We start from the raw sequence: 17,914 nt of genomic DNA, 5'->3' as shown, positions 1-17,914 counted from the left end.
AGAATGTGAGAATAACCTTGAAGCTGAGGACTGTTGACACCTGACAATATTATGCATGAGCAGCCTCCGGTGATTACCTGGCCATGTTCAGACCAGATACAGCCCTGCGCCAGCTGCTGTTACCTTCCCCGAGGGAGGGGGAGTGTGTGTGCGTGGGGGGGGTCACCCCCTTTCTGTATATAGAGGGATGCTATCTATCTGATTTGATGGAAGGGAAGTCAATACACTGATGCTGATGCACTGTGCACCTCTGTGGTAAACCTTGACACGGTGGGCTCTTCTGATGTGAGAGACTCCCCTCCCGCTCCCTCTAACACCCCCCTCCCCCTCCTCCTCCTCCTCCTCCCCCACCGTGTGCTCCAGGCATGCACACCAGCATCAGCGAGATCCTCTAACACCCCCCCCCACACACACACACTCCTCCTCCTCCTCCAGGCATGCACACCAGCATCAGCGAGATCCTCTAACACCCCCCCCACACACACACACTCCTCCTCCTCCTCCTCCTCCAGGCATGCACACCGGCATCAGCGAGACCCTCTAACACCCCCCTCCTCCTCCTCCTCCAGGCATGCACACCAGCATCAGCGAGATCCTGAAGGAGAAGACGCTGAAGCCGTCCCGTCGCAGCCTGCCCTGCCTGGCCCAGAGTCAGACGCACCCACAGAACCTCGACCACTTCCTGTCTGTGCCCCTGAGTCCGGAGGTCAAGGCACAGGCCGGCCCGGTCCTGACACACAGTGTCAGCACCTCCTTCGGCCTCCTACACCCTCCTCCGCAGACAGGTCAGTCTGGCCAGCCGGCCGGCCGGTCGCTCGCCCCTGCCTGCGGCCTACATCTCAGTGATGGTTGCACATCTAGATTACCGCTGTACTGTAGATGGCCATGGATAGTGTCACCATGTCTCTTTGTTTTTAGATGTGAATTACAGTGGTGGGCCCGATGCTCTCCCTCTCTGCGCATCTAACTCATAAAGCACTGAGTGTATTTGTCCTACTACCATCAGATTAGACACTGCAAATTTATTATGATAGTAATGCACTCTGTTTCTGCCACTGGCTCAGTGTTAATTTTGACAGTAAATTGTGATTTTGTTTTAGTCGTAGTCTTTTGACTAAAATGCTATTTAGTTTTAGTCATATTTGTAGTCATCTTAATTGTTTTAGTTTTAGTATAGTTGACTAAATAGCATTAGGATTTAAGTTGACTAAATCTATAGTAGATTCTAAAATTGAATGGGTTTAGTTAAAGTGTGATGCATTATTTAGCGCCATTTCTCTAAAATGTACACTCCTGGCGAAAACATCTATTAGACTGAAGGACAAAGCTACTGAATTACATTTATATGCGTGTCTACTGAATGTTCAATTTTTTTCAGCATGAGCCATGACTTTACAGAAATCTCAGCATTCTGATTGGATCTCTTCCCAAATCATCCCTTTCTAACATTTTGTCTACTTTTTATTTGTTGACCAAAATGTCTCTAGATTTCGTCATAGTCTTTGTCAATATGAATTAGTTTTTATTTAGTTATCAGTCGTTGACGAATCATTTTCGTCAACGACATTCACATTACACTGGCTACACACAGGATGCATTTGTGTGTGTGGAGCAATACTGGACTTCACTGTGTTATCTACACAGTGGTGGTGACATTACATTACAGCTCCCAATACTTTATTCGATGAGCAATGTTTTGACCACACAGGGTCTTCTTGAGGCCTTTGTGTACCTATGTGCTCAAAATGTTGCTCATAGAATTAAGTATTGAGAGCTATAATCCAGTGTGCAGTATAACATTTTCCTCTTGTATTGGTATTTTCTCTCCTGTTTGATTGGGTCTGGTAGGTACCAAGGCCCCAGTCCAACAGAGACGAGATGTATGGTGTAAGTTTACCAATAATGCCGGGCTCAGACTACAAGATTTTTGGGCCGATTTATCCCCGATTCACCCCTCCCGACAATCGGAGGAGAAATCTGGTCTGGAACGTTGGTCGGGGCCGATGATTGGCCCAGATTATCTTGTAATGTGAGGAGTTTACAGATCCAATCTTACACCTCCCGATCGGCTCGCAGACCCATCGGGGCGGCCCCGATAATATCAAACATGTCTGATATTTAAGATTATTACGTCCCAACTTTACAAGTGAGACGGCGAGACCAGTGGTTCATTGCTCCCTCTGGCACGATAAGATCCTGTAGTGTGTGATGAGCCATTATTTTCAAATCTTGCTGTGTGTGCTTGTTTGAGATGCGCAAGAAGAATATCTGTTAAGATTCTCCTTATTCCTCGCATCGATGAACCCCCCCCCCCGCGGCGGCCCCTCGGGTCCTCCCGGCTGTTCTCTCGGTCGGTTCGGGCATATGTAGCACCACGGGAGTCTCCCAGAAACCCCCGCAGAGGGGAGGATACCCCTGCAGTGCAATCCCCACCTGAGCTACCATCCCAATCAGAGAAGTCGGCCAGTAGCTACACTGAGTCAGAGGACCTGGGGTTCTTCGTCCTGGAGAGTCTCCTGGGCGAAATGGATCCCGACTATTAGGAGATGATGAAGCAAAAATTAGAGTAATGCGTTGCTAGCATAACCATTGCTAGCATAACTAATCACAAGGTAGGGCCGCGCCTGCTGCCTGACTTCCCCTTTTCAGTGCAACTTCTCCTTTTCTGGGAACCAACACATTATATGTATACATTACATACATTTTGTAAAATCGCTCTGACTTGGGGAGAATATAAATATCATTCAGCATTATTAAGGATATCTTCAGATGAGGCTGACTGAAAAGGCTCTGTCTGATCTACAGGCTGGTGGACAATCTGTCCATATTGGCTAAATCCTATTTAATATGCGGCATTGATGTAGGCTACACTGCTGAAACTCATGCAAGTTTCATCAGTTAACACTGTTATCTAAAACATCCTGCAAATATGTTGATGATTCATCGAGAGGAAAGTTTTTAACTCCTGGCCCCTGCAATTACTCTCTGGATTAGAGAGCATTCACAAATCCTGCCTTCAGACTCTAAAAGGCAGAGTAGAAGGATTCAGCTTTGAACTCGCCCTTTGTTCCCAAACAGGGACCCAGAGTGATGCTGATAACTAACCCTCCTTTAATTAAAGCTATTTGATTTCACCAGCATTCCGTAAAGCGGCTACACACACATATTCAGAAACCTTTTTTTTCAAATGTAATTTAATTGAAGAATACAGATTAAGGCTCAAAGCCTTCATATTGGTCAAGTATGACCGACCGACTGATTCCAAGAGAAAGTTGAACAGATACAGCTGTACTCTGTCCGGGTTGCTTCACCACAGATGCAAACCCATTGATCATACTGTCTGTCTTTTCCAGAAGCTGTGAAGGACTGCTCTGTGGAGGTCTCAGATGCCAGTGCCTACGAGACGAGGGCAGAGGAATCGTTTCTGATCCAGAAACCTGTCAGCCGTGTAAAACTAGAGGCCCGCGGCGATTCATCTCAGGTACAGTAGTACTCTCCCTTGGAAACTGTTGCTAACTTTAGTTAATGCTGGACAGTATTTACAGATACGTTTTTCAAAGTGCAGAAATCAAACACGGTTTTAGTGATAATTTTAGCGCGATGAATTTTATCGGATCCCATCATGGTTTATCATTATACGCCACAAAAGTTGCCACGCTCATCGATCCGTCGCGTGCGGAGTGGGAGGCGAACACCTCCAGACTCTGTGACTTCATCCTGGATGCCGGTCCATCCCCCACTGGGATGGACTTACCCAGACTGGTGTGGGTGAGGCTTAACCACCTCTAGACCGGCGTCGGACTCTTCTTCTCATCGTTGCACAGATGGGGCTTGGCATCCTGCGCGGCATGCGAGTGTGACGCTGAGGAACAAACCGCAGACCACATCATCCAGGACTGTGTAGCGGAGGGGCCATGCGCCTGTCAACCAGACATAGGGCAGTCCAAACCACCAAGGTCTGAGTGAGGGCCCCGATCCACAGGAGTCACAGCAGGATGGAGGACTGTGGCACCGATAGACATTCCACGACGGGACCACTAAGTGTGAAACTACTCTAACCACATTTATTCCAGGGTGTATGTGTCAACAGACAAGTCATCGGAGACAGGAAGACCATATTCACGGCTGGTGAGAGGATTAACCAAAAGGGGTCCTGTTAATAACATCAAGAGATTTAGGGCTGTTTATCAGTCCCCTCTTAGGTGAAGGAACTGGAGTGTGACCATTTTACGATGGCACTGTTCTTCCTCACTCTCTGCAACATTCCAGAGTACCAGTATACTGAGGTCAAATGAATGGTAAACTGCTAATTCAGTGATAAACTGCTAATTCAATCATGAAACTGAGTTATTCCCCAAGTGCAGTTGTTTATTCTATACTGTGAAGCATACCAGTGTGAATAACAGGGTCCAGGGATCGAATTGTGAATACAACATATTGGTGTGATTAAAAATGTCATGTTTGGACTTTATTTACCCCGGCTAACGTACTGAATATGAATATTGCATCCTTCATGATGTCTTTCCAATGTGTTGTAAATGAGATCAAATGCCCAGGGATTAAAATGATTGGAGTGAGAGTCTTATAACTGGAGGTCAGTCTCCCCGATACTGAGGGAGTAGTAAAGGACGCCCTCCTGGCGGGAACAAGGGCCAATCAACCACCTTGGGCCCATAGGACCAACCCCTTCCCTAACCAGATATAGTCCCTAGAGTAACATGTTTCGTTCTCTTGTGTTCTTTTGTGTTCATACTGTAACATTACGGATCCCGTTGTACCATTGAAACAAGTAACTTTGTCTCCATGGAATTGCTCAAGAAACAGCCTGCTAGGTACCGGCAAGTCGACACGTTGAGTACCTGCTGAAATAGCCTATCCACAACTGTTCTAGGATCCACCTTCTCGATGACGAAACGGTGACGTGGCTCCTGGAGGTGTGCCCGGATATATAGCCCGGGTAACCCTCTTACCCAGGCTCGGGGTGGTAAAAGGATAGCTCCTCGGCCCTGAGCCTGGGGGAGAGGACGAACCAATCTCACCCAAACGAAGAAGATAATACCGGTTATCATTACATCCCTACTGCTGCGTTGCCTCACGTTGCCTCTGTTGGGGCAAAAATACTTACTTTGTAGCAAAGTTGCACTTGAACACACTGCTCAGTGCATTCGTTCTGCGCCTGTGTGAGATGAAATAAATCTCCATACCAGAGGTATTCTGTATCATCAAAAAAGGGAATGAAGTACTTGTTACTGTATGTTGTCAATCACTGTGTTTCTTGCTGTTTTTAATATTTATTTTATTGTGGGGTTGGACAGTATAGGACACAGCATCTAACAGTGCCATCTAAAATCGTGATCTACAGTATTTGATGCTATTTGTTGACATTGAGTCTCTCTGTTGAAAAACCTGTGTCTCTACAGACCAAATACAACCCGCCTAGATGGTCCGGTCTCCTGTTCCGTGACGGAAAGAAGCGCATCGACTACATCCTGGTCTATAAGAAGTCCAGCCCTCAGGTGGAGAAGAGGTGCACGTTCGAGAGGAACCTGCGTGCTGAGGGGCTGATGCTAGAGAAGGAGGTACAGGGTGATAGACCTCATTTTTCTCTCTGGATGAAGAGATTATGTCATAAATCCGCTCCACAAAATTGAATCCCGGCTTGTAATCCCTCGCTGAAAGGGTTGAGTGCACTCACAGCGTCCTCCTTTTTTCTCCCTAAGAGACTTATGGTTTCAATGCCTGAGTTTGGAATCACAAACTCTCCTTTTGCTTTTTTTTTAATCACAATTGGTCAGAGACTAACCTAACACTATCTGTTCCTATCGTAAGCCCTCTCTGACCAACAATGACATCATGTTTGTGAAGATCCATGCTTCCTGGGACACTCTGTGCAAGTATGCAGAGCAGATGAACATCCGGATGCCGTTCAGGTATGTGCTCAGTATCTGGGCTGGAGGGATGGTGCCTCATGTAAGGATGGCTGTGTACTACCATCAAATCAAAATATGTGTACTGGCTGTGTACTACCATCAAAAATATTGATCAAATCAAGCAAATATTCATTTTATTCCCATAATCTATTGTCATTTGCAGGAAAAAATGTCACTTTACAGACTGGAAGAGCAAAACTATAGGCAGGTAGGTGGACTCCCCAGACATGACCTTCTCCTTGGTGTCTAGTCAAATCATGCTGACTTCTTTAGCTTTCCTAACAAAATGCATGGGCAACACAGCTGGACTGCCTGTATGGTAATGAGGGCTTGATCTGTGTTTCAAAATGGAGACAAGTGGATAATCAGCAGGGAGGTAGACGAGAGTGAAATGTCATTTGATCATGAGTGACTGCCTGGGTCAAACTGTCATTGATCTCTGGAATTATTACTACAGGATTAGCCCAGCCAGTCTTTCTAATCACTGTTACAGAAGAATGTGGGATTGGAGCTTTTAGAGGTCACCCTGAGGAACAGTGGCTGCACAACAAATGCGTGATGATAGTACTGGGAGGGATACTCAGAAAGGAAGGGTTCAGAAAACATTGAATAATTCAGAAACTAAGCTATTTCCATCATGGCATGTATGGGTATAAGAATTTCAAAACAGCAATTGTTTTAACAGTTTCAATGAATGCTGCAAAGATTAGCCTACATAACAGCACAAAGCTTATCCTATTCTTCCACACAATGCACCCCCTCATAGTGCCATCGCAGTGATTACAATGTGTCTCTGTGTGATCAGTGGAGATCAAAGAAAGCATCTCTTGGATGTTTAAGCCTTAGGATGAATGGTGGTGTGGTTGACATTCTCTTCCATCAGCAGGTTCCACCAGTGTAGTGGAAGAATATGCTTTTGTGCTGTTATATCATGCTGCTGTGAAATTCTTACCCATGGGGCGGCACGTAGCTCGGGAGGTAGAGCAGCCGGCTGGGGATCGCAACGTCGGCATTGCGCTGAAGTGTCCTTGAGCAAGACACTGCGGCACGGTAACTAGTACTGTCGGCTCACAGCAAGAAGGTCTGCGGGTCTTTCTGTGTGGAGTTTGCACGTTCCCCCCGTGTTCGCAAGGGTTTCCCCCATAAAAGAACACAATATGAGAAACATGCAGAGATTGCTAACGTTGTCCGTCCCTGGCGTAAACGGACAGGAGCACTTAGTTGGTCCCCGGGGCGAGTCCCCTGCACGCTGCCTACTGTCTGATCCCAGCCGCCCTTGAGGGAAGGACGACGGGATGGCTTAAGCGCAGAGAACATTTCATTGGCGACCCTAAATGCATGCATGTGTGTGTCCATGTGTCACCCATTGCACGTGTGTTAGAGTGTGCTGTATAACGAATAAAGACTTATTCTTCTTCTTGATGAATGGTGGTGTTGACGTTGTGTGTCTCCAGCAGGTTCCACCAGCGCTGTGGTCAGATGAAGAGCTGGCTCCCAAAGAACCCCATGAAGCTGGATAAAGAGTCTCTGCCGGACCTGGAGGAGACCGACTGCTACACAGCTCCCTTCAGCAGAGCACGCATGCACCAGTGAGCGACACGCAGGCACACGTGCGCACACACACACACACACACACACACACACACATACTTTACACACACATACTGTACTGCACACATACTGTACACACACACATACTGTACACACACATACTGTACTGTACACACACACCTACACACACACACATACTGTACACACACACACACACACACACATACTGTACTCACAAGCACACACATACCGTACACACTCTCTCTCACACACACACACACACGCACACACACACAAACACACACGCACACGCACAAACACACACACACGTTTGTTTCAATCCTCACATGAGCCAGGTAGCTTGTGAGGTGGAATGGATGGTTGGTATATTGTGTTTGTGAGGACAGAGCATGGCATGCAGATTCAATATTTCTACCATGCGGCTGTGTCTGGAATTGCAAACCCTTAATGTTACTTATTTTCAAAGCAGCTCTTGTGTGGAAATTAATTTACTATTTACCATTTCTGGATAACTACTTTCCTCTTGGCTGACACTTTTAATTTCTTTATTCTTCAAGGTTTTTCTTAGTATTTTGAAGGAGCTGCTCTGCATAAGTGACCGGCAGTTATGGCTGCCTTTTGAAAGAACATGTCGCTTCTCATTCTCTCCTCAGCTTCAGCATCAACAACAGACACACCTTCTTCTCCAACTCCACCAGGAGCAGGATAGTCCACCATGTTCTGCAGCGCACCAAGTATGAGGATGGGAAGTCCAAGATCGGTATGGATGAAGCTGCGCTGAACTGGATGGCCTCTTATGTATTGCACAACATGTTACCTTTTGCGGGCAAATATGCTATCTTCAGTATAGCTTTTCTTGTAATTCTAATGTCTTATTTAGACTCAATATTAATTGGATAAAATGCATTATTTATCATGCACATTTTGAAATGCCTGTGAATGATAACATCAGTTACCATCCCTTCAATCGATTCATCAGCTCTAGTCAGCATGGTCCCTAATGATGCTCCCTTTTCACAAGCCATCAGGTCATTCAGTTTTAGGAGGCAAAGCAATAGCATTATATTATTTGGCTAATTTTGTCTGTCTTGCTGCTGTCTTTGTCTTTTCACTGTGTCTCTTTTGCTGTCTTCACCAAATTTAATCTGAGACATTCTCATCTCAAATGTACGCTGGCTTCTCAGAGAAGTAGTACAGAGAGAGAAAACAAGAGGAAAGTCCTTTAATGCAGACTAGACGCGGTGGCTTTGGTTATTACTTTTTACCTCACAGGATTGGGAGTTGCAGTGGTAGTTTTTACCTCAGAGGATTGGGAGTTGTAGTGGGAGTTTTACATGCTTTGCCGCTGTTTGTCGGTGCTGTCCAAATGATTGGCTGATCCTCTCTCTGCTCTTGGTTGATGCTTCTTTTGCTCTGGCACGCACAGACATTCCCCCCTTTCCCCAACCCTGTGCTGTCCATATCATTCAATGCCCTTGTCTGTCTGCTGCAGACTTGTAGTGCTGATTCAGGGTTTGGCCTGCAAGGACCAGAGGGATTGCAACAGTAATATTTTAATACCAGTGACGCTCTCCACTTGCCAGCGAAGAGTACAGATCTGGCAACAGTGACAAATCCTCTTCCAACCCCCCAGCTCACACTTGACTCTTTCAATCAGAGAGTGACGTTACCTCAGCGGGACCACTTCTGTGCTGTGAAGAAGATGTAGAGCAATGCTTCATCTTCTCTGTTGTGAAATTGTTCTCCTCCACATCATTGAATCAACAATACTCAGGGATTATTAAGCTGTTTCCCGCAGTAGGAAAATATGTTGACGGTTGTTCACTACTGGGTTTATTCACCCTCTTAATATTATCATTAATAAATCTATCTTTTATGACAGCTGCATACTTTGCACAGACAACAAGGCTAGATCTCGCCTCCTCTCCGCCTGGAGATCTGGGCTGTTATCCATGTCTCATGCTCATTCCAACCATGTGATTATTAACCCATCTATTCGTATGTGTATTGCATACCATCATATGGAACTGAGAATGGAAACGCATGCATACTAGGGTGTATCTCACGTCGGTCCCTTATGTCACCTGTATAACGTTCCTTGTTCTTGTGAAATCTCTCCGTGTACTGGCAGTATGTCATCCGTCTGTTGGACTGCCGTGTGCCGCGGTAGGACAGGCCGGCGTCACTATGTGCAGCATGTCTGTGTAGAGCATATTTTCTAGTTACATCTCCTCCCATTTTTCAACAGCTCCTCCACTTTGTTGTGTGTCTCTGCTTAATTATTATGGTCATCATGACCGGATCATGATTGCCCAGTCTGTGAGCTCCTGGGAAGGTGCGTATGTGTGTGTGTGTGGTTACACTGGACAGAGTGCCAGTAGAATCTGGACTGTCCTTTTATTTTTATGTTATTATTATTGACATTCTTCTTACTTCAGTCAAGATTATTGATTGTTGTGCTACTACTATGCAGTGCAGTGCTACATTACCATACTGTGTCAATATCTTCAGTTGAAATCAGTCTACAGAATTGGAGTGAGAGACAGTATGTCTGTTTTGTTTTTGTGTGATGGTGTCTGTTTCTTATTCACTGGTTTTCCCACCAGCTGTCTGCCGCATTCATTTATCTTTCACCGTCTATTTATAGCTGACACAAGTGTTCCCGTTCCCTGCTTAGAATAAGTGCAGCTTGCTGTATGTAGTACATAACGATATAGAAGATATTGATGCAATTATGGTTATGCCTGGTAATGATGAGACATCAGCTGCCACTCTACCCAGCTCCATCACTGTTCCAGGCACCACCCACACGGTCTGTCAGAAACAGAAGACACCGTTCCCTCGCTGCACAGCGGGCCAATCAAAGCTTTATTGCCACAGAGGGTTTTGACACCATCAAGCAGTCTAGCCCAAGGACCTCTGTTACATAATTAAGCAATAAGGTACGAGAGTACCTTATTGCTTTTATAATACGGGTTGCCAGCAAAAGTATAAATAGTAAACAAAGACAATGACTGCCTTTCATTTTAACAACGTTAAACTCGGATCAAACAGACACGCGTGCATCCACAAACCAATCAGCGCAAGTATATGGAGACGCACCCCCATGCAAGCGATGACCACATAATGTAGGTCTGCCACCAAAAATCCTTTGGTCCGCTGGTGTGAAAGCGAAAGTTATGGAACTAATCAATAAAAAAATAACAAATGTGAAAGCGCCAAACTGGATTCTGGTTCGGACCTTGGTCTAGACCTTTAGGTGTGAAAGCGCCCTAAGTGATTTTAGCTACAGAACCTGGCGGGGCAGTCCGAAAACGTCTTGACACATTTTCAAACAGGCTTTATTTTGATAAACAGATCACATATTCAGAATCTACATGGTAACTTTGTGTAGGAAGGAAATTATTACAAAGTTGATAAACTAACACACAGTCCGAGAGATTGAATTGAAAGTCTGTTATATTTGGAATGCTGACAGTGTAACAGGTGCATTAATTTCTAACTGAGATGAGGCTCTAGCTAGATTCTACCAGACTTTATGCTATATACAGTACAGCCTGTAACTCACTCTCAACCAATCAGAATGCTTGATTTAATCTACCCGTATTATAATGCTGAATATTATAATCTCTGTAGAATTAATTTAAATAGATAATTCGTCAAAAGGGCCTCAGTCTATTATGGTGATTGTGTCTATCGATGAATTCCGAGTCTGGGAAAGTGAAAATATGTTTGAAAAGTCATCTCATATTATGCTGGTATTATGAGTGCTCTCATTGCTCTCATTTCTGGTTATTAAGGCCCAGTTTATTCTAGAGCTATGACCCATGAGCCATAGGTTGTCTTCTACAGTATAATCAGGGTTTAACTGTTGGGGATTTGTATTCCTTCCAGGTATCAGTCGGTTGCTGGGAAACGGCACTTATGAGGCAGCTTTTCCTCCACATGAGGTACCGTACAGTAGAGAAACTACCATAAACATGTATTTGAAAAATAAAGAAGTTTACATGTCAGTCTTTTCTTTTCTTTTTTTTTTCTTTCAGGGCGGGTACAAGAGCAGACACCCCATCAAGACCCACGGCGCCCAGAACCACCGGCACCTGCTGTACGAGAGGTGGGCCCGCTGGGGCATGTGGTACAAGTACCAGCCTCTGGACCTGATCAGGTAACAACCTTGGTCCGCGGTCCAACACCAGCAACTGCAGAACATTTCCTGAGAGACTCAGCCCAATACTTGTGCTTACTTGTTACTGCGGTGGATTAACGACTGAATAGAAGGTATCAGGGTTTTTTAATGGGTCCAATTAAGGATGCAGTGGAGTAAATGCTGTGGCAATCTGTCTGTGGCCACCCAGGCGTTACTTTGGGGAGAAGATTGGCCTCTACTTCGCCTGGCTGGGCTGGTACACCGGCATGCTGATCCCCGCCGCGCTGGTCGGCCTCTTCGTCTTCCTCTACGGCCTCTTCACCATGGACTCCAGCCAAGTCAGGTCAGACCACAGACCTTAACATTCCCCTGCTACACATCTTCATTGTCCTTGATTTTCAAATAGTACAACATTTCTGGACACCGCTGAGCTTTCGGCCTATTCGACCTTCAAGGTGAAGCATTGCCCTGATCTGAGTGTGTGGAGATCTGTTCTCTATTATTTGGAAGCTCATTGTTTCCAGCACCTTAGCTAATGCCGGGCTCACACTACAGGATATTTAAAATCCTAACCAATTTCGAAATCGGGTTACATCACGCACATAAGGAGAATCTTAACAGATATTCTTCTTGCGCATCTCAAACAAGCACACACAGCAAGATTTGAAAATAACGTCTCATCACACACTACAGGATCTTATCGTGCCTGAGGGAGCAACGAACCACTGGTCTCGCCGTCTCACTTGTAAAGTCGGGGCGTAATAATCTTAAATATCAAACATGTTTGATATTATCAGGGCCGCCCCGATTGGTCTGTGAGCCGATCGGGAGGTGTAAGATTGGATCTGTAAACTCCTCACATTACAAGATAATCTGGGCCGATCATCGACCCCGACCAACGTTCCAGATCAGATTTCTCCTCCGATTGTCAGGAGGGGTGAATCGGGGATAAATCGGCCCAAAAATCCTGTAGTCTGAGCCCGGCATAAGATGCAGCCAGGTTGAGCGGTGGTCATCCTGCATTGTCCTCGATTTTGACCATTTCTATTTTTGTCTCCTTATTAACCTTTATGAGGCAGATTGACTGAGAGCGTGTTATCTTCTGGAAGCTCTGTCTTATACAGTATCTGCTCTTGTGTCATGTCTTCAGTAAAGAGATCTGTGAAGCCAACACCACGATTATGTGCCCCATGTGTGAGGACTGCCAGCCTTGGATGCTGAATGATAGTTGTGTCTATGCAAAGGTCAGTTCATTTAACGCTTTCACTTGTACTTAATTTGAAGTGCATTACTAATTAAAGCGTTTAGACGTCATGGTGATAGCGACAGGCTCGTGCGTGTTATTGCACAGTCATAGTCACCTTCTACTGTATAGCAGAGTCACCAAACCACTCATATTGGGAACTGTTAGAACACCTCCTCTCATCCTCATGAATGTGTCTTTTCAGGTGACCCATCTCTTTGACAATGGGGGGACAGTGTTCTTCGCTATCTTCATGGCTATATGGGGTAGGTAGAGACTGTTTTTGTATTTGTCCTCTCTCAACCTTTATAGTCTTCCAGTTCTGATACCTGTTGGAGCGATCAGTAATTGGCCATTAATTCCATTATAGGCAGCTGGAACGCTGGGGGTGGGGTTCTATTCAGAGCAGTATTTCTATTGGCTGGCGGCTGGGATCAGTATTTTATTTTAAAATTAGCCAAAACATAAATTTATTAAAAATCTGTCCCTCACGTTCTGTCCGGGACCCATGCGGATATACCGAATATGAATGCCGCCAGACCGATGGTGTCTGAGGAAAGTCCGGATTGAGAGACAAACAGACAGGCGGACAAGCTGAGAGTAGCTTACAGTATTATTATTATGTAAGATACAGCAGCTCGATAGAGAGACCCAGTACATTTGGTTGTATTAAATCTATAGTGTGTGATTAACTTAATAAAAATGTGGAAATGTAATCTATTTATAGCCTAGCATGGCCATCCTGTAGCCTGGAAGCCAGACTTACTAGCAAAAAAAAAAGTTTTCGTGAAACTTTTTTAAGAGGAAGTGTGGCTTCCAGGTTAGCCATCCTGATCACTTGAGCTCACATTCTGCTCTTCGTGGATCAGTCTGAACCTCTCCCCATCCACATCTATTTCCAGAAATTACATTTTAACTGGGCCAATCAGGGACTGCATTCTAACTGCTGTTCTGACCCCCAGTGGAGAGGCAGCCACTGATTGGGTCCCGGAGTTGATGCGTGAAAATGAAATACAGGCATAACATTCTCCAAAAGCAATGAGCGGTAACGTTAACGTTAGTGGAATAAACACAGCCATAAGTGCAGTTATTGCAGAAACAGACTAAACAACAGCAATTTAACAAGAACAAGAGTATGCACTAGCGGAGTAAAATATGTTTTCTTCCGACTGGATTTAGCAAATGTTTTGTTATGCTGGCTGAAGGAGTTAGTCTGTCAAGGCAAGTACTTCTGCCCACTGAAGTCGTCCAGACTGTATCGCAAAAATGAATCTTTTTTTGCGGGGAAATATGGCTTCTAGGCTAATCTATTCATAGAAGGACGGCTCTTACCCAGCTTCAAACAAACAGGCGTCTTCACATGGGAATTCACCCCACAGTTGGAAGGAATACATTTTTAGTGCATAACTGGATAGGAAAAAATATCTTTCAATGAGTAAATTAGTGTCAGGTAGCCTCTCCAATTAGGTATACAAGTAATTAATGAAACGCTCCCCCAGGAGGGAGAAGCTGCCGTGGCCACTGTCCCACGCTGTCCCACACTGTCCCACGCTGTCCCACATTGTCTCATGCTGTCCCACACTCTTACACTGTCCCACACTGTCCCACGCTGTCCCACACTCTTACACTGTCCCACACTGTCCCACACTGTCACACTGTCCCACACTGTCCCACACTGTCCCACACTGTCCCACACTGTCCCACGTTGTCCCATACTGTCCCACGCTGTCCCACACTCTTACACTGTCCCACACTGTCCCACGCTGTCACACTGTCCCACACTGTCCCACACTATCCCACATTGTCCCACACTGTCCCACGTTGTCCCATACTGTCCCACGCTGTCCCACACTGCTGGCTGCCACAGGGCTGCTGGAATGCAGCGCCCTCTCAAAGCACTCCTACCCATGCGTGGTAGATGGCCTGCCTGCTATACGCTGTCTGGATGGGTATGGAGGCGAGGCTGGTGTGTAATGATCACCTCTAGTCCGCCGTGTGCTCTGTGTTGTGGGCTCAGTGGGGCTGAGGGGATGCGCTGAAGTTCCAGTCAGCCTTGTAGACTGCAGTAGCACACTGAGTTGCTCCAGAGTCAAATGAGTCCACTCCTCAGTGATTCTTTGATTTTTTTTGGCCGGTGTGGCAGAGACGCAGCGTCGCAGAGCGCACGCGTGTACAGTATGTGTGTGTGTGTGTGTGTGTGTATGTGTGTGTGTGAGACAGAGATGAAAACCCAGTTGGCCCCTCAAGGGACAGAACACAGGCATCTGAAAAAGGCTGCTTTTCTCCTCCTCGCTCTTTAGATAAAAGTGGGCCGAGCTATATTACACGTCATCTTCAAGAGCAGTCCGTCAAGTTGTACAGACTCAGCTGACTGCATTCTGGCGCTGTTGAAAAAACACACCAGTACTGCTGAAAATTGTTCTCTTGCGTACCAAATCATTACCAGTGAGTCAGGAATTCCCCTGCCCAGGAATAGTGATTAAGCTGTGAGTCATGGGCCACATTGATAATATATAATTTCTCTACGTTCCGGCCTAAGATCAATAATGCGACTGGTCCCTCTACCCGTCCCTGGGGGGGATTTTATCCCACAGCCACAGTGTTCCTGGAGTTCTGGAAGAGGAGGAGGGCTGAGCTGACGTACGACTGGGATCTCATCGACTGGGAGGAGGAAGAGGTAAGTCAGCGATACCACCCAGAATGGATCTGATACAGTTGAATCATCCTTCAGCAGTCCCTAATGCTCTCTATTATCTGGTCAGATCAATATAGACCTGTGTTGATGTTCACAGTTCCCCGAGGTGAGATGGGAAGAGGAGCGCAGACGCAGATATACGATGGTAATTTGTTACGCTCTGTGTGCCGTGTCTCAGGAGGAGCTGAGGCCCCAGTTTGAGGCCAAGTACTCCAGGGTGGAGAGGGTGAACCCTATATCCGGAAAACCAGAGCCATTCCAGCCCCTCACAGACAAACTCAGCAGACTCCTGGTGTCTGTGTCTGGGATCTTCTTCATGGTAAGCCCCTCTCGGCCATCTGGGAGGGTAGAGAACACGCATCCTTCATCCCCGTGTATAACTTTCAGAATTTGGGATTGGTGTCAAACATCTCCCCCTGCTGGATATTGTCCTGTGTTGCAGAGGACCTAGCGGCTCAGTCTTCCATTTTATTCCCAACCACACAACACAGAATAAGAAGTGTTGGAAAACAGAGACATTTGCACCACCATATGCAAAAAATGTGTATAATTATAGTTGAGTTTCTGGCCCTCACTTTCCAATTATAATTTTGCACAATAGAAAGGCATTATGAGAGAACTACTCGTGGCAAATTGAATATCCAAAACTGACCCCCTGACTTCTGAGGATCAACCTCAACAATAACACAATACAAGAAGAACAAATGTTCTTCTAACTTACATGTTTTTCTCCGTCTGCTGGGTGCAGATTTCCCTTGTTTTGACAGCCGTGTTTGCAGTGGTAGTTTTCCGTCTCATCGCCATGGAGAAGTTTGCATCGTTCCACTGGGAGTTTGTGAAGAAGAACTGGCAGTTTGCCACCTCAGGCACCGGTGTCTGTATCAACTTCATGATCATCATGTCTCTGAATGTGGTGCGTGTCTGGCCAGTATCTGGTACCGTCATGTTTAATCTCCAGCTAATGTTCCATGGACTAAATATTTAGAGCAATGTTACAAAATACCCACTTCCATAATCAGGAGGAGCATCTGGGTTTTTTGAGTTGGCTGTTTTGTAATGCCTTTCTGACTTGTTATTGATTGCTGTCACAGCTGCCTGTCATAGTTAATGGCCACTGTCATGTCCCTTGTCAGGTTTATGAAAAGGTGGCGTATCTGCTCACCAATTTGGGTGAGCATTACCACGTTTCATTTATAACCTTGGATGTCTCATGATTGAAAGGCACATGTCAACCTCTCTCTCCCTCTCTCGCTCCCTCTCTCTCTACCTCTCTCTCTCCTTCCCCCTTCCCCTCAGAGCACCCACGGACAGAGTCGGAATGGGAAAACAGTTTTGCTCTCAAGATGTTCCTCTTTCAGTTTGTCAACTTGAATAGCTCCACGTTCTACATCGCTTTTTTCCTCGGGAGGTAAAATGATATCAACTGGAATGTTCATGTTCCCAATACTGAGGGGTTTTTATGACCTACAGGGACATACAGTACATTCCCTGGTATTTGGAAAGCGAACACCCTCTCTGCTGTGCTTTCTGTCTCTCATCCGAAGCCCTATATTTCGGGGTTGCTCTCTATTACTTGTGTGGTCAGTAGTACAGTAATTGGTAAATTGGTAGTTAACTGAAGTTGATTTCCTATATCTCTGAACCACTTTCAACCTTCAACCTTTCAACAGTTCTCACGTTTGCAATAATTGAATTATTACGCTAATGTCGTCACTCTCCCGCTGTTCAGGTTTGCAGGCAGGCCTGGAAAATACAATAAACTATTTAATAGGTGGCGGCTAGAGGAGGTGAGTACAGTTAAGCAGCAATTTAACAAGATTATTTGAACACTGCGGGAGCTGCTTATTTCGTTCCATCTGAGGGGAGATTTATACATATTAATGCAATTCATCATTTTCATTATATATTTTTTATTAGCACTCTTGTCAAATTACCCAATAATGTGATTCATTAATCTCCCTCATAATTAATCTTTTTTTCAAAATAAGCATGTAGAATAGCTTGAGATGAGTGGCAGGTTTGATGTTCGGCAGTTCTCATTCACTGTGATACAGTAGTATTACTGTAGTGCCTCTCCAAGCTAATAGAAATCCTAATAGTTTTTGTGAACCTCTTTTAGTGTCACCCAAGTGGATGTTTGATCGACTTGTGTCTGCAAATGGGCGTCATCATGGTCCTGAAACAGATCTGGAACAACTTCATGGAGTTGGGTTATCCGTGAGTACAGTTCTGCCTCTCTCCTCTAGAATGCTGTTTTACCAGTCAAGTGGATGTCATTACCATATGAAAAGTATTTTCTTGTGCAGAAGCACATTAAGTGCCCATCA

The 17,914-nt window shown here is 45.5% G+C and overlaps 1 protein-coding gene across 1 annotated transcript in view; it reads left to right on the top strand.

Annotated features, from left to right (window-relative positions):
* ano3 (anoctamin 3) overlaps window positions 1-17,914 on the top strand; it is a gene marked incomplete at both ends in the record, with an annotated part of 30,328 nt that overhangs the window by 9,149 nt on the left and 3,265 nt on the right. Inside the window, 19 exons of the mRNA XM_084452888.1 lie at window positions 570-785; window positions 3,354-3,481; window positions 5,421-5,579; window positions 5,830-5,930; window positions 6,094-6,138; window positions 7,385-7,519; window positions 8,156-8,262; window positions 11,397-11,452; window positions 11,546-11,667; window positions 11,858-11,992; window positions 12,800-12,893; window positions 13,098-13,158; window positions 15,487-15,569; window positions 15,766-15,906; window positions 16,336-16,500; window positions 16,721-16,757; window positions 16,884-16,995; window positions 17,317-17,374; window positions 17,707-17,804. Coding sequence (XP_084309014.1) covers window positions 570-785; window positions 3,354-3,481; window positions 5,421-5,579; window positions 5,830-5,930; window positions 6,094-6,138; window positions 7,385-7,519; window positions 8,156-8,262; window positions 11,397-11,452; window positions 11,546-11,667; window positions 11,858-11,992; window positions 12,800-12,893; window positions 13,098-13,158; window positions 15,487-15,569; window positions 15,766-15,906; window positions 16,336-16,500; window positions 16,721-16,757; window positions 16,884-16,995; window positions 17,317-17,374; window positions 17,707-17,804 — 2,053 coding nt within the window. The remainder of the gene's footprint in view (window positions 1-569; window positions 786-3,353; window positions 3,482-5,420; window positions 5,580-5,829; window positions 5,931-6,093; window positions 6,139-7,384; window positions 7,520-8,155; window positions 8,263-11,396; window positions 11,453-11,545; window positions 11,668-11,857; window positions 11,993-12,799; window positions 12,894-13,097; window positions 13,159-15,486; window positions 15,570-15,765; window positions 15,907-16,335; window positions 16,501-16,720; window positions 16,758-16,883; window positions 16,996-17,316; window positions 17,375-17,706; window positions 17,805-17,914) is intronic.

The sequence above is a fragment of the Borostomias antarcticus genome (genome assembly GCF_949987555.1).
Source record: "Borostomias antarcticus genome assembly, chromosome: 18".
NCBI lineage: Eukaryota > Metazoa > Chordata > Actinopteri > Stomiiformes > Stomiidae > Borostomias > Borostomias antarcticus.
This window is presented reverse-complemented; position numbering and strand designations above follow the sequence as displayed.